The sequence below is a fragment of the Symphodus melops genome (genome assembly GCF_947650265.1).
Source record: "Symphodus melops genome assembly, chromosome: 10".
In the NCBI taxonomy this organism is placed as follows: Eukaryota; Metazoa; Chordata; class Actinopteri; order Labriformes; family Labridae; genus Symphodus; species Symphodus melops.
The window spans coordinates 11,494,941-11,512,292 of NC_136700.1; the positions used below are offsets into that span (position 1 = coordinate 11,494,941).

A 17,352-nucleotide genomic window follows, 5' to 3' on the forward strand; every position below is an offset into this window, starting at 1 on the left:
GTCAATATTAATAATAGAATATTTTTACTACAGCTAAATCATTAGCAGACAATTTGATGGAAAATATTTTTTTTTACATGACATACAAAGTAAATGCAACAAATCATGTTTTAATGGCAGCTTACAACCATAAAGTCTATCTTCAGTTTTACTACTCTCATCTCATTCTTTCATATCAACCAGAGATGCAACTCGTGATTCTCTTTATTAACAACTTATCTGCTCATTATCTTCATGATTTATTGGTCAGTCAATAAACTGACAAAATATATTGGAAAACCGTAAGAGTTCTTTAAAGTACTGGTACAGGCAAAAGATTTAATCTTATCAAATTATTTAAATGATTCATCCATCATCATAACACCAATCACTGCAGCTCTAACTGCAAACGAGCTCTACCCAGACGCATCCTTTTTTTTTTTTTCTTTCCAAAATGTTCATCTCAACTAGTTAAAAAATGTGGTTAATTTATATTGTTAGGCTCCTCTCTCAAGTTTTCTTGTTTTTATTAGCCTTCAATTAGTCTAGAATAAGTATGCTCTTGAATCTGAGTTTGTTGGTAATCAAACGTGCAAAAACAACACTGTCACTACTTCATCATCACAGTCAACAGAGTGCTTGAGTGTGAGGACAATAATGTCATAAATCTAACTCTGTTTCGCTGGCTGACTTACTGGAGGAGATTGTACTCTACTCAGCAAAGCCCCTGAGATGTTGAAGAAAGCTCTCGGCAAGAAAACATCAAGCTTTAACGACTGTAGACTTTCCCTACAAATATCTAGTCCAGCTATCTTTCTGTTATAAGCCTCACATGAGCCGATTCCTTCCTGGAATGCCTTCACTTATCACTCCCAGCTACGTTCCCTGCTGCCTCTCTTGATCCCTCAATGACAAACTACATACAGAAGAGAGCCTTACACTTGTGGCCATTAACCAAACATCTGTACATCTACATCGGAAGCGTGTCTTCATGCGAGTACAAAACGCTCACATGAGGCTTTAATTCATTTAAAGAAGTAGTAATAAAAGACAAGATGCTACAACACAACATCCTCTGTGATAGTGGAGAGCAGTGCTGTCATAATTTACAGCCAAGTAATTTTTGTGGCTCCGAGTAGCAGCTCATAATTTATTTGTGTCCTATCTCCCTCAGTGTGATGAAGATCTGTAACCTATCTCAGTTTAGCAGACTGTCTCAATGCTGTTTCTTTTCCTTCTCACTGTCTTCTCCCCCTGCAGTTTTGCCTTCTGGCCACTCCTTTTAGTTGCTGACTGAGACAGGATATGTTGCCAGCGCTGAGAAGACAAAACAGAACTCTACCACAGAAGACAAACAAAACACATCCTTAATAATAACATACAGACACCCTACTGAGGGTTTATATATACAAAACACTGAAACGCAAAGCAGCAAAACTAAAAAACCTCTCTGTACAGGTCCTGATTTCTTTCACTCTCTCTTTCTCTTTGATTGTCCCCATCACTTCTAATTTTGTTTGAGGACACAAGACTGGAACTAAGTGACTCAGGAATTTAAAGCATTCCTCTCACTGGCTGAGGAGTTTTGCAAAAAGCTGTAGCAGAGAGATAGAGAGAGAGGGAGAGAAAGAGAGAGAGAGAGAGAGAGAGAGAGAGAGAGAGAGAGAGAGAGAGAAGAGAGAGAGAGAGAGAGAAAGGAAATGTTTCCGGCCTCTCGCTGAGGGAGAGCGGGCAGGACAGAGACACCGTCTGTCGTTGCCTGAGGTAGAGGAGGACTTGAATCAGACTCAGAGTCTAGTTTCAATTATTCGGTCCTACCTGGGTTGATTCTAATCGGTAGAAACTAAACCTTAGGTTCCGTCTAAAAAAGGTGAAAACACAGACTTGTTTAACCTGAGAAAAACTACCATAGTCCTGAGTCACAGATACCCTATTGCTCTCCCTTCCTATCTAAAAAAGGGTGTGTCCATAATATTTATTTTGACGGGATTGGCTCAAATCGCAGACATGACAAAATAGCATAAATTTGCCAGTCCTGTCCAATAACCCACAACACGGTCATTGATTTTTAGGTTGTTTTTCATTTAAGATAGCTAGAGAGCATGTTTCAAACCGTCCCGACTGCAGAGATGTACTGTATAGCTTTGCCTCCGTGCTGGCATTCTGACTAGTTTCTCTACAGTATAAAGGGGCCAAGCTGACAAGCACCTCCTGTGGATCATACACTTACTAATGACAAGCGCCTAAATACAACCCATACAGCCCTCATTCAGACTTCATAAATCATCATAAATAAGCTTTCTTATATTTATAAATATTGCAAGTGCATTGAAAACACACGCTGCTAAGTTGCTCAGTTGGTGTATAAAGAAAATAATTTAGCCAAGGCAGTTTGGAGCTCTCTGAGAAGGCAGCCTTCAAACACATTCTTGAACATCACAGCTGAGTGTGTGAAAACATTAATCATTCCCCTCCTGTTCCATCCCACTGACAGCCATGGCAATTATCAAAGACACACACGCAGACACAACATAAGTAGCTGTAACTCCTGTTCAGCTAGCACCTCTGTACCACACCATGGGTGTAAATGCACAGCAACATACCGGGATGATAAGCCTACTAGTGTTAAGGTCAGAAGTAGCGGCATAATACATCTAGGAGAAAAGCACAGCAATGAACGGCAGAGGGGGAGTTAAAGGTAGAAACGTTAATAGGGGGAGATTCCTGTGTAAGCTATACAAAATCCAACGTAAAAGTTATCAGGAAAGACAGATTTGAGGAGAACATAATGTAAAGGGAGTGAGAAAGAGTGTGACAGGAATGTAAGAAGCAGAAAATATGAATCAGAAAGAAGAGAAGACAAAGTGTACATACAAGAAATAAAAGGAGGGAAGCAAAGAAAGCCTATCTGACAGCAGTGGCATTTTCTCCTGGAAGCCATGAATATCCATGCTTCCCCATTTTTTTCAGAATGATATTGTCATTAAAATAAATACAATTGATGCAAGCAGATGTACATGTGTGAATCACACAGCAGTGTGCTCTGTGAGTGTCCTCACTCTGGCATAGAAGTCTAGTGGCCTTGATTGTGTGTTTGCCTTTTCTGACTGTAGGAAGTCTTGAATATACTATTATAATATTAATAATATTGGCAACAAGGTTTCAGAGAAACTCCTAAAGCATGCCACGTTTTGACTGAGCAAAGAAAGTAGAAGGATGACACTAAAGTCAATAGTAATTAATCTGCTTTTAGTGATAACAGTTATTTATCAAACAATGAACAAAACTGATTGTCATCCAAGAATTAATTATATTGATAATGGTTATTTTATCCATTCTGTCCATTTACACACATATGCATACAAACTGTAGAGAATGTAGATAAAGCAAATGTTTTAACCAAATGTGTTCCATGTTTGGCCGATTTTTGTTCAACCATTTTGACTGATTAGAATACTGAGAGCAATACTGTGGCAAAACAGTCACGCAGGTGGGCAGATGTTTTCCAGTTTAAACACAGAGGTGTTTTAATATATCAAAAAAAGAAATTCCTCACGGAGCAGGCAATACCACAAATCTCAACACCTACTGAATGCACCTGGCTATCCGGATGCTGCATTGAAGAGCTATGGACATGAGACCATAAGCACACTTGTGACCACTACAGGTATGTTACAGGGGAGCCTAAGCTGCCCTTACATTTATGATAAGAAAAAATAAAAATGATGGGAAATAACGCACTATTTCAGATTTTTAACAACCTTTTCTGTCAAGATGACAGATAGTGAGAAAGAGTAAAGCAACCCCCGTCTCATAATAAACTAAATCCTCTACTATTTAATTATTAATTCAATAGAAAGCAGGGGTTTTCCTCAAAATTTTAAAAAGTTAGAAAATAAATAGGCTATGTAAGAGCTTCTGTAATACTAATTTAATTTAACATCAGACTTTGTTGCTCAAGTAATATATTTCAGTATTATTGCATCTATAACCCAATATGCCATTATATTCAACCAAAACACTAACCTTTGCATTTCTTCGAAGGCTCTTGAGAATATTTCTCCTTTTAGGGTCCTCACTCTCTTCAATTGAGTTTTCCTTTTGGGCTCCTCCATCATCCTGGATAGCTTTTGGAGGACCACCCATCTCGTCATCACTGCCAATAGAGAAGCTTGTCCTAAAACTGCTGAACTTCCCAAGCCTTTTGGATCGGTCTCTGTAAAGTTTAGGCTTTACCCCAATGGCTGACAACTTTCTCCTGCGCTCCAGGGAGCTGCTATCAGCCTCGCTGTCCGACCCATTACCACCTGCACTACCATTGGAATGACCTTTGTTGGCATTGCGAATCGTTATAATCTTGCCCTGTGTGCTGTCATGAGGTACAGAGTAAATATTCTCCTCTTCTGTGGGCCGAGGTTTGCTTACAGCATCCATAGGTTCAGCATAGTCCGAGGGGTCATATCCACCATCACTACCTGGAGCCCAGGAGACAGCTTGAGAGCGGCGGTTGGTGCCACCCTGCTGGTCCATGTAGGGCCCAAGGTTGACCTTACGAACAGGCTTGGGCTTCACTTGTGGAGGAACCTTGTTGTTAAGCTTGCTCTCAAAGGTGCTAAGCTCAGAAATAACATAGAAGGGATCACTTGAATCCAGATCTGGTAATTTGAAGCTTACCAGGTGCGAACTTGGACTACCATCTTCCCGCAAGGTAGGGTAAGGTGGGGATGGATCAATGTCATCCTCTGAGTCCATAAGAATGTTAACTGGACTCGGAGAGCCACAGCGAGGGCTGATACTCTCATTTGTACAAGCCTCAGCAATATTATCATACATGTGAGTGGCCTCTACAATAGTGCGTTTCTCTACCACCTCTTTGAGAAAGGGTTGGAAAAGGTCTATTTTATGAAGTCCACCTACCACTCCACCATGTCCACATATTACTGTGTTAAACCTTGCCTCTATTTCATGAGCCAATTCCTCTCCCTGGCTGATCTGCTCTTTAGCTGACTCTGAGTCTGACAGCTCCATCTGGCTCTCCCCTACTGCTAGCAACTGGACTGGGATGATGTCTTGGACCTCACACAGGAAAGCGCATAATGTCTCCATAGAGGCCTTGCGGCGAGCAGAATAAACTGCAATGTAGCCGTGGACTAGCCTAGTCTTGCGGAGGGAGAATGAGGAATGGAAGGACAGCAGTGACAGCTCAATATTCTGCCTCTGACTTCCTACACTGAAATCCAGTGAAACAGTGGTGCCACCGCTGAGGCTGGAGGCCGGCCGACAATGCTGTGGCAACAGAAAGGGAGCAAGTAGCTGGTCTAGGTCATATGTGTCTCCACACATCAGACACATGACTATCCTTAGGTCTGCCTCTAGTGCTGGTTGGGACTGAGAGTCTCTGAAGGCAGACGATGGAGGAGGTAAGGGAGGGGAGCTGCTACCTACACTTCTCCTTGATTCCAAGAGGCCCTTCAGCATTTGGTTGATCTGCCTCTCATTTACATTGCGCCCATAGCCCACACCAGGAGAGGCAGGGTCTAGGTAAGCACACTGCAGCTTTCCAGCCACCTGCTGCCCTTGTTGGATAAGAATCTGAGCTGTCTCCCCCCCAATATCCCCAATGGAGCCCACCCCCCGTTTGGTTACCAGAAGGAGGGATAGCGGGAGTTGGGCTAAGCTGTTTTCCCTTTCCCTTCTGCTTATAGTTGACTCTCTAAGCTTTTCTAAACTCTCAACAACATAAGAGAGGGATTCCTTTGAGTTGTACAAACACAGGCAACCATGGGGTGTAAAGGTTGGTGTATGGAATGAATTGACTGGCAGACGTACATTGCCTTCAATGGGACGAAGGGCTAGCTCATACATCTTGCCATCTAAAATATATCTATCGTCACTGCTGCACAGGGCTCTTATCTCATTTGCCATCTCTCGAGCTAGTCCATCTTTCCCTAGTATGACAAGATTTATTCGTTCCGCCCTCCCACCTTCAAGCCTTGAACTGTCTGATGATGCATAGCGGGTAGGGAATCTGGAGGCAAGTATTTGCTCTATCTTGCTGTCCACACAGTGAGGGCTATTGGGACAAGTATCCTTTGTTGGGTGGTACACAAAGTGGATATGTTTCAATACCAGAGCATCCCTCTCTGCCTGTAGCTTCTGTAGGGCTTTGAACCTTTGCTCCTCACCCAACACCTCTTGTATGGCACCCATTTTTTCTTTACTTGGCTTTGCATCTACTTCCAGCTCGTAAAAGAGCTCAGAGTATTCAAGAAGTAGTTCTTGAAAGTCCTCTTTGGCTCGGTCAATGATTTCTTTCTGGTGTTTGTTGTAAATATCCAGATATTCAGCCTCATCAAGCCACTTGTAAAAGTCTTCCTTCATGATGAAGCTCCGGGCCTCTTCCCAAGGTTTTCCTGGTGTGATGAAAGGAGAAACACTAAGCTTTTCCTTAAACTCCCATCTCATCTCAGCACGTTTGCGCTCATTTCTCAGCTGCTCCAAATGGGTCTCGTAAATAGCTTCAGCTGCGGATGTCTCCAGGAGGTCCTGGGGAATGCGATCATCCTCCATGTTATCAATGTGTGGTGTGGTTTCCCAAGGGGTGTCATCTAGCACTACAAACCACTGAGAGAAATCTCTCTTTGTCTCCAGGACTTTCTGAACTCCAGACCAGCTCAGGTGGTCTATCTCATCCAACTCTGGTAACATCACAGACAAGGATTGTGGTAGTGTGCCGAGGTAAGCCTTCCTTCGTTTTTCTATATGGTCTTGTTTAAGTCTATGCACATGCTGCTGGAAAAGCTTCTTGGCTTTAGCTGTCCCCTCAAGGAAAACATATTCCTTGTACTCAGGGGCAGACTGCATGCGACGACTGACATTGGGCCATGTCTCATTGTGGTTTTTAACAATTCGATTGACCAGCCACTCATATCGGTCTTTGGCTGAGGCGATCTGTTGACTCTGCTGTTTCAGTGCCTCAAAGTAAGGGATAATTTTGGGTTTCCCCCTACCCTTGTCTAAAAGCTGAACCAGTGTAAGAAAAGCAAGGTCTACGTTGACATTAGACCTTGCTGATGTTTCTACCACCTGTAGGTTCTTCTTGGCCAGGGCAAAGGTGTGAGAGTCTTTAATATAGCGCTCAACTCCTTCATCACATTTGGTAAGAACCAGTACTACAGGTTTCTTCGTTTTGGCTAGCTGGTTGTACAGGTTGGTAACAAACTTCATCTGGTCCTCAAAGCTACGGTTCATGCCCCTGCTAACATCCACACAGAGTAAAAAGCCATCCACCATAAGCTTGCCTTCGGGCATCTGTTTCTGCTCAAAGTCTTGCTCAAGCCCCAGTTGATCTGTGCAAAAGTACATCAGCTTTTCTGCAGAAGCCAGCTTCGTGGAAGCAGCTCTCTTGATGTAAGGTTGGAGTGCCGTGCTCCGGTGAGGTTGGAACGTCTGATCATCAATAAACTCTGTCTGCTCCACCACATTCATACGGCATTCTGGCCCCTCCTCCATCACCCGCCCAGCCTCTCCCCAGAAAAGGAAGTGATCATTGTTCACCACACGGCCTCCAAAATCACTGGTGCTGAGAACAGAAGTATGGTCAAGGTAGAAGTCATCAGCACTTGGCCTAACAAAGCGGTTACATATGCAGGACTTGCCCACACCACATTGGCCTTTTTCCTTTTCTGTGCCGGACAACCCTACCACAACCAGATTGTAGGTGGGTGCCCGGACATCTTGCTTTTTGGCCATCATTATCGTTGGCAGAGGCTCATCCTGCCATGCTGGATGCTGGCTCTAGGGAGAGGAGAAGGTTGCCAAGGAGGAAGCGTTTCCATGCAAGAGAAGCTCACAGGGCTAAGGTCTGGATCTGCAAGACAATGAAAGAGAGTAACAGTGGTTAGTTACAATTAATCTGGAGGATCACAGGAAAGAACAATCCAATGAAAGGCTTTCCTATGAGAACCTTTGTCTTTCATCGAAATTCCTATTGTGGGATGACGTACTGTGAATAATGTTTAATCTCTTTTTTCAATTTCTCCACCCAATGTTTCCTAAAAAGATTGAGGTCAGTTGCAAAGCTGCAGGAATGCTGCACATTACTGAACCAAGATGTATTTCAGTAAAAGTCTATTTTCACCCATTTAACTCATTACATTTTTATAATGCCGGGATTGCCCTGCGAACAGCGGTGCCTTCCAGATTTTAATTCTATGTTCATGAGTGTTTGGGCTTGTTATCACATCTGACAGTGAAGTTGGCCATCTCACTGCCAGCAGCAGAACAAATTTATGTGGGGTTTTGAATGTCACAGAATATCGGCAAATGAATGTAAACGCACGCGCACGTGCACGTGCACACACACACACACAGGAATACGCTCACAACTACACACTTGTGAAAACAGGCACACTAAGCTCCCTTCACCCCAAATGAAAGACACACACAAGGAGATGAAAGCAGATAAGTGTTGCAGAGCTAAAGTTACTAATTGGCCAACTAGGGAAAGCCATCTGCATTTTAAAAGGCTGCACTGCCTGTTGGCTGACTCGCCTCCATCAAAAACATGTTTTCCTATGTTTTGTACAAAACAGCCCTCTGCAAAGAGATCAGAGATGGCTGAGGCATCATGATCAAAAATGTCTCAACATATTTACCTATGGTAGATGCATTACATTACTGTTGTGCTGCCAAAAAACATTGCATACAACCCACAACATAGAGTCTTGGTTCTTTGACCAATCAGAGTAAAATGTATTTCACCACTTGACCAGCCCTTAAATTAACGATGCCAGGTTGCTAGTATTAAAGACACCAAGGAGGAGGAACTAGGGATGCTCTTCATGGAATGACAAAACAATTTGTTAGAAACTTTCAAGACAGCTAACATAGACTTGAAGTGTAAAACCACCTCCTTCGTGTCACAACTTCAACTTAATGCAGTAAAGCAGACATTAAAACCACTATTAATCATGAATAGCTCTTTTGACAGTGAGCACAAAAGCAGACAAAGACTTCATTGCTGCTGAATTGAATTTGTCAGACAACAGTGAACTGTGGAGGCACAAAGATGAACTTCAAAGTTGAACAGTGCTACACCAGAAGGGCAGACAGTGAAGGGAAGCAGTAAGAAACTCTCTCCAGGGAAACTCGCTGTAAATTACAGACAACCTCACACCTGCCATATATGTAGAATATCATTACAGAATCAGCATAACAGAGGCAAAGACTCTTCATCCGGGAGAGAAGAGAACATTAATATCAATTAGAATTCCTTGAAAGGGAAAAATATATTGGAAAATATATCAAAACTACCCAGACATAGACTTGATCTGTGCAACAGTTAAGTGAGGTTTCTTGTGCTCACACAGACTGTCAGTAAATACTCTCACACAAATATAAAAGATTGAGACAATTGTAAATGTGTGTAAAGCGCATTAATTTATAGGTGTTATTCAATGCTTGCTCCCATAAGTCTTTTAAAGTCTGTGAACCAAACCACCTTAAGGCAGTGCGGTACAGACGACGCATAAAGCCAACCTGTGTCCTGCCTTCAACTGCTCAACTATTTCACTTACACAATACTAACATCTGCTACACTAACCCCACCTATGTTTACATTAAGATTGTTGCTTCTATAAGTGCAGTAATGTGTATCATTCATCACCTATATAACACAAAATAGTGTCTCTTGTAAAAATTTCACAGGAGTAGAGTGCAGATTTGGGGTGGTCTAGTGCTTTTTTGAAATAACCTAAAAGAAATGGCAAAAAAAAAAAGAGAACACCGAATGCAGTTCTCTCTTTTTTCCTGAACTGTCCAAGTTAAAACACCAATATGAGACTCAAGCTAACAGCTCAGAACTCTGTCTTAATTGATGTGAAAACGCAGCGGTGTAGAACACAGTGGCAGTTTATACTGGAATAAAATGCTGCATAAGACTGACTGCTGTGCACAAGGCAAAGTGACAGAAACATAGACTTTATATGACAGTACAACTGCACAATTCAGCTTGTTTCAAAAGTATTCTGGCAGACCAAATGTTACTCTTCCCAGATAATATGTCCAGTCACTTAACGAACATGTTTCCTCTTTCTGCAGACCTATAAGGAAAACAGTGCCTGAGCTCAACTTGCGTAAGCAATTGTCCAGAAGAAGAACAGTCATCCAGTCAGTCTGCGTGTTCACCCTGAGGACTGGTGCACATGTTTGGCCACATACCACTGTCTCGAGGCCTGTTTAGGGCTGAGGAAGAGATAGGTTAGGGCCTGTGTTGCATTCGCCTCTGACCCTAAAACATGAGTGTAAGTAAAAAAGAGGAGGGAGAGAAAACATGAGGAGGGGGAAGATATGAGAGAAGGCATTGGAGGAGGGGGGAAAACAGCAGTTGGGAAGTTGGCTCATATTGGAAGGATGGGAGAGAAGAATGGGAAAGAGGAGAGCGGGGTCAGTGGCCTGGGTCATGTGAGCTGCGCATAGTAATCCCTTCAGGCGAGAGGAGCAGGGCGTGGTGAGGCCTGGATGAGCTCAGGGTCAGAGTCTGAACCATCACATTGCTAATCATAAACAGCATTAGCAGCAGGACATGCCCAAATACCACATCTCCATTTCCTCTTTGCCTGTTCTGCTTCATTTGTGTTACATTTCCAAGCATTTACAAATCTATTGGTTTAAAACAGTCAAAACAAACTTAAGGCCACAATCTCGCCTTGACTGAACCAGCCCTTTCTAGGTCACCGACTGTATCAAGGACAGAACAAGGCAAGGGAAGATAGGATGCATATGTAGGGTATTGGAGTGTAGCCTGGAGCTAATGCTAGGGCAGCAGGGCGTGAAGTTCATCACAACACGTGCTACAAAGGGCAGCAGGGAAGAGGCCAAGTTCACTGCCCATGAGAAGAGAGCATGTAGCCTTCACGGGATGGCTACATTCCTTTCATAACTGAGCAAACAAGGAGAAGAGTAGGCTGGTGAGTATTGCCCAAGAGTTTAAGAAACTGTCAGTCAGGTCTGTTTTTACACACTAGAAAATTAGAGATGTTCCCATTCAAGTCATTGCATCTGTCTGTTGTGAATGCCAAAAGCTGGACAAAAACATTGGACAAAACAAATACCACGTGGGTACCAGTGTGATAAGAAATACAAGATTTAGCCCATACTTATTTCCTTGTATAGATTTTATAGCGCGGAAATCTTTGCTGTTTGGCATTGCTCAGTACACTGAAGTAACCCTTATCTTAAAAACAAGCTGAGCACCTAGAAACAAGTCAAGCTAATCTAAATTAGCTTTGCTAGTCAGCCCTCATGAAGTTAGAGATAGACAGGTGAAGCAAGTGCTTTGTTGCTTCACCTGTTTTTATTATCTTTACGAAAGATAATCAGTCCTAAAATATATGATGTGAAAACATTGATTTCCTAATTCTGTTCAAGTTATATTTGCAACTGGCAGTGCAGTGATGTGGTTTACATCTGATACCAGTTTGTCTTTTTTCACTCATTAACATGTACATTACAAAAAACGATGCAAGGGCTGCTGTTTTATAGAATGGTTAACAAGACAAGTGATAGTTTATGGTATTGTATTGGTGCATTGAGTGGTAAACTCAAAAATACATATACACAAATACATACAAAGTCATATCAAACCGGTTTCCATTTATTGTATTTCGTATCAGGACTACAACAGACAATGCATGATTGAACTGAATAAGGATGTACATTAGGCACGATTGTTTCGTACCATGTCCAAGCATGATTGCTCACCCTTCCCCACTGGTCTGCGTTTACATGAGTAACATCGTTTTGTCCACGAGTACACTTGCCTATGTACACATTCTATTACAGCAGGTGGCCGTATGCACATAGTTGGTTTGCAAATCCACCAAAAATCAGAAAGAAGAAGAAGCAACCATGGCGACAACTCATAGGCTGAGTCAATCTTGATAACGCCAACAACGCCCCCTTTCTACTTTCACATCTACCGTGTAGCTCAAAGGATGAAATAGGCTCATGATGCACAAATACAACTGTTTTTTGAATGGCAGGACCCGTTTAGAATAACACCACAAAGTGGTCTACGTCCTTGTTTGACCACAGATGCATTCACATTTCCCGTGGACCTTACCATACTCGAGTACAGATGAATTATACCTGAGACCACGAAGATAACCATGCTTTTTCAAGTCAGATTTTGGGAAATTTCAAGTTTAAAAAAAGTGAAAATGAGTGTTTTGTATGTTTTGTGTCGGTGAAATGGTCAAAATTTTCAGTGATAGGTCTATTGTGCGCTGGTAAATTGAAGGAAAGACTTTTAGAATGTGATTTTAAATGTGGTGCTGCTTAGATGTAAAATAATAATAGTTATTCCCTTGCTCTTTTCCATCTACTGTTTGTTTGTACAGAAAACATTAACACTGCAACAGCACGATTGCTAATGCATTTTGTATGGCCAGGCACACAACAAAACCCAAAATCAAAAAATTCTCAAAATCAAAAAAACCTTCACATAACCAGAATCAATCAACCAGTTACCTTAAACAAAATACATCTGCATGCAAAAAAATATATTCTAATGCTGCATCCATATAGCCGTCACATATCAGGTCTTGATCCAGGAGGAGGGGTCAGTTGTGACTGGGATTGTGGACTGTATGGATTAGCTACAGCTATTTGCATCTTTTTCCATCTGCAGGATCACAAGTAGCGCTGTCTGTGCATTAGCATGATCCGCTCACATGGTGAAAACCAGGGATGTGGCAGATTCACGAATTGCTGCACATGGGCACTCAGATGTACTAACATATAAACATAAATATGGATTAGGATTGTACGCAGTATGCTACTTATATCTATTCCACCCCTATCTATTATATGTCCTATGCTATCTGTGTATTATAGCTTTGAGTTACTTAAAGTAAGTCTGCCATCTGCCTCTCAGCATTCAGTTCACTTCCATTTCCTCCCCTTGGCCCTGGCACTGCAGATAGAAAGCCAGTTACTGTTAGACCCCCTGAGGAGAAAGGGGGACAGACAGACAGAAGGAGGAAGGATGCAGGATAAGGGCAGAAAAAAGAATAAGAGGGACAAAGAGAGGGCGTACACAAACAGTCAAAAACAACTAGGAATGCAGGATATCGGGAATAAGACAGAAGGAAGAGGTCAGAGAAGACCAAATTCACATCCCTAATCTGAAATTCAAGACTATAAGAGGAGAGACCAAGGTTTAAGTCCGATAAAGAACGGCTTTTGAACGAGTGGACAGCCTATTTAGAGAGGGGAAGTAGAGAGCGAAAAGGGCAGAGAAGGAGTGTGTCACTGTGGTTTAACCTCTTTAACTGCACCAGAAGGCCTCACTGATAGCACAGCTAAAAATAATGTGCTGGAAACATGGACAATGACAGCCATAAATTTGAACTAGGACCATATAAATCCGCCCTTATGAACACATGCATGAACAAGTGCACACAGCGTGGTCACTTCTTCAATGATAAGGTCATTTCTTTCGTAGCTGGCAGAAAGCGAGTGAAGAGAGTCCGCACTCGACTGACTGCAACATATGTTCTATGGCCTTGCTGTTAGGCCCTAACCTATCTCTTCATCAGCCCTTTGTTTCCAGTCCCTAAACCTAACATGATCTTCATTTCGTCACTTCCAGAGACAACGATACATTTCTAAATTATGCTGACAGTGCTGAAAGAACTGATCAATCCATTGTATTGTTGATTGACAGAAAAATTCAAGAAAGGAAATTAACTGTTCAATTCACTTCTGAAGCAAAAAAGGGCTGAACATTTCTGCGTCTCAAATGCAAGCTTTGCTTTTCCTCGGGTTTTATTTAATTGTTTATTGAATATCTTTGGCTTTGCATGAGCAAGCAATTAAAGAAATAATAGAATACTCAATAGTGAGTAATAATTTTCGCTGAGGCTTTACTGAGTGGGATTTTGCAGAACAAAAACCCAGAGCTGTTGACTTTTAAGAAGCATTTCGCTCCAGTGATGCTCAGTGCAACAGGCTACACCACATTAACAACAACAGCAGCTCGTGCTTTACATGCAGGCTCAGAAACACAGACCAGCCTGTGTTTTCCTTAGGCACAAAAGCTCATCTGTAGGCCTTTTCTCTCCCTCCCTCTTAATTCCCTCTATCAGGCATGAACGGCCTTACTCCTTATTTCCTTCACCACCACCCCCCCACCCCCCACCCCCGCCCTCAGGCCTTTGTCTGACTCTCACTATATTCCCTGTCCCTATATTATCAGCTTCTCATTCAGCTAACCCCTCTCCTGCAATAGTACCCTCACCTCGGGGCCCAGTCTGCCAGTTTGTCAGACTAGCAGACTGTCTGCCGGTGATGTTAGCATACATCTGATCCCTGCTCCCCTGCTCGAAGGCTTGTCAGCATCAGCACAACTGTATACACACATTCAGACATCCAATACAGCTGTTCTGTCCTCACTGCCAAACTCAATGCTGCAGCACAAACAAACAGTGACACGCAGAAACATAGAGCATATTAATTGCACATTTGACAAACATACCACATACAAATGCTGGTGGTGTGGTTTTAAATGACTCTTTTTTTTAAAAAACAATTTTTAAGTCACTTTAGATTTTCAATTTTCCATAGTTACATTTTAGCCTCAACTGGCCTTCAGTTTTAACTAACAGCAATATCATGTGCATGTTTTTGTCTCATTAAGGCTGTTGATGCAATTCCTCTTACAATACCAGTGACTAAAATAAATGTGAAGAACAGTTTTATACCTATAAGTTTCCCTATTAAATAAAATCATCTGTCTTTGTCAATTTACTGTTCCAATTCTTTCTTAATAAAAGAGCCGATGAGGAGAGACTTGTGGTGCCGTAGTGCTGAAAAGTTTGGTTGGAAAGTTGCAACATCTCTATTTCCTGAAGAATCCGCACTTTGACCTCTAGGTGGAAAGGCTTCAGGTAGTAAATAGCTACTAAAGTCGATGATGAACAGATATCAGGGATTTAACTTACTTGGACTTTCAATCATTCGTCTCAGTGACCCAGTTCAAAACAACAGTTTCACTCCAAGGCTGGAAAGCTGTCAGCATAAAACACTATTTTGTGAACAATATAAAGGCAGTTGACATTACCTTGAATTTAGTTGTCATTATTAACATATTTTCAGTAGAGTGCTCATCCTTACAGCAAAAGCGGGTGTCTAATAGATGTGCAGGGTGTGTTTTCCAGATGGTGGCCTAGATGGGGAAGGCTGCGCACACACTGACAGACTGATTCTGTTGCCAGCAGAATTAAATTTGTATCACTTTATCTATTGCAGTAATGATTGTGATAGCCCAACTATACTCACAGAAGAAAGTCTTTATTGCAACTAATCACTTGATTGCAAAAACACAGATTATTTTGTTATCCTGAATATGGCAACATGTTTCCAATGAGCTTCATATGGACTACCTTACATTATTTAGAGTGGCCGGAAAGGCTAAAGGAGAAGGCTAGCTATGTATACATCAGTTACAAAATATGCATGGCAATAGAATATTTGCACTTCTTAAAACATACTGGTAACTTAGTAACTTGAACAAATCTCTAACTAGCTTAGTAAGTAGAGGCACAAAGAGCACCCCAGCATTTAGCCTAGTATTAAGAGTCACATTAAGTGAGGCGCCTGTTGAAACACATACTCACAGATTTAATACACCAAAGCACAAAACTTGGGTAATAATAGCTGTATGAGGCAACATCTTAAAATTGTATTTATTCCAAAGTAAAAGCCAAAGTAATTTACCTTCTGATCAGCTGTCAGATTTTTGGGAGAATTTTGCTTAAGCTTTCCCATCTGGTCTTGAAACCTGCGGGCTTCGTAAATAATGAGGTGTTACGATCCCTACAGGGAAATGTTACATCTACCAAAGATCACACAAACTGTTACTGGGTGACAGATGGCCATCACAAACACACACTATAAACAAGCACCTAACACTCAAACCATATGCTGCAACATAGATGCGGCACGTTTGATTCTCACCCAGGAACATGCCCATTAACTGGCCTGCTCTCTTCCATCAGAACAACCTTTTCTAACAAACTGTTTTTCTTCCCCCCCCTATGTTTACTGCTGAATCCCAGACCAATTAAGTCAAAGTATGACAAAAAATGAAGGGCTGGCAAAGAGGGGAATTGGAGATCATTTAAATATCCATACACCCAGAAACTTCCTCTGCCAGCTGTGATGCTACACCATTACGCGGCCATGAATTCCATGCTGCCTGTGGTCTGTTCTTATCATGCTCTCATCTGCGGAGGTGTTAATAGGCCGCATCCTTATAGAATCATTGCAGCGTGCCAGTATCACAACAAGACAAACTAGTCAATAGTTGTCACTTCCATTCACATCTCCAGTCAATCCCCTCACTTCTTCCGTGCTCTGTGGAAGGCTAATAAAGCAGCCCACAGTAATAAAAAAAAAAAAAACCTACGCCTGGACACAGCTGACGAGTTACTGCTTCTGACAGGCAGTTTAAGGCACAACCCAGATTCACACAACAGGTGTAAACACAGCTTCCCAACACTGGTTTTGTTCCTGTCAATAAGTTTTCATTTATTTGGACCCTTTCGTACCTACAAGCTGATCGTCCAGACTGTCGTGATAAGTGGGGAAGCAGTGTGTTATTGAGAATTGACTGAATACACATTTTTGTATTGTTTAAAGACAATGAAACAAAATGGATTTTTCTTTTTCTTTTGAAAGGCTCAAAGACAAATGTTTTGGGTTTTTTTTTCCCACCAGGATGTGCAGCCTCAAAAACACTTGGGTGTCCCACTCAATGAAATAGAGATGAAATGAGCCAGAGACGGGAAGAGAAGTGAAGTTTATTGTATGTAGCAATAAAAAATATTAAGAGAACAAAAGGAGTTTCTCGCAAAGTGAGGTATGAGAGGGGGAATAGGATGGATAGAGAGCGTCGGGAGGATGAGAGGAGGAGGTTAAGACGAGTGGCTTCTGCTAAGTGCTTAGCACTTGCGGTTGGCTAATGGTACACAGACAGGACTACTTTACGATCGCTCATCTGCACTTCATGCTGCTGCCGCCCTGACAAGCCTCAACATGTAAGAAATAAGCCCCTTTTAAGAGGGATAGACAACCACTTTCTCCACTTGCCCTCCGCCTTCTCTTCTGTGGTCTCTGTTGCCATTCAGTTTTTATCTGCCTGTCATTTCCCTTTTCAAATTGTCCTTTTACTAGTCTGATCCGTCATTGTGCAATTCATCAATATTCCTTGCCAACGCTCCTTGGTACAGTGGCCCCAAGCTTCCCTGGGAGCTGAATAATCTTACAGGGGAAGCCAGCTGTTGAGATACACATACCTCGAATGATATT

General features: G+C 42.0%; 1 protein-coding gene across 2 annotated transcripts in view; it reads right to left on the bottom strand.

Moving 5' to 3' along the window:
- arhgap35a (Rho GTPase activating protein 35a) overlaps window positions 1–17,352 on the bottom strand; it is a 57,130-nt gene that overhangs the window by 15,308 nt on the left and 24,470 nt on the right. For both annotated transcript variants that reach the window (XR_013779927.1, XM_079353319.1), the window contains exon 2: window positions 4,006–7,849. Coding sequence is in view for 1 of the 2 variants with exons in the window: in XM_079353319.1 (XP_079209445.1) it covers window positions 4,006–7,734 (3,729 nt within the window). In the remaining variant the exon portion in view is untranslated. The remainder of the gene's footprint in view (window positions 1–4,005; window positions 7,850–17,352) is intronic.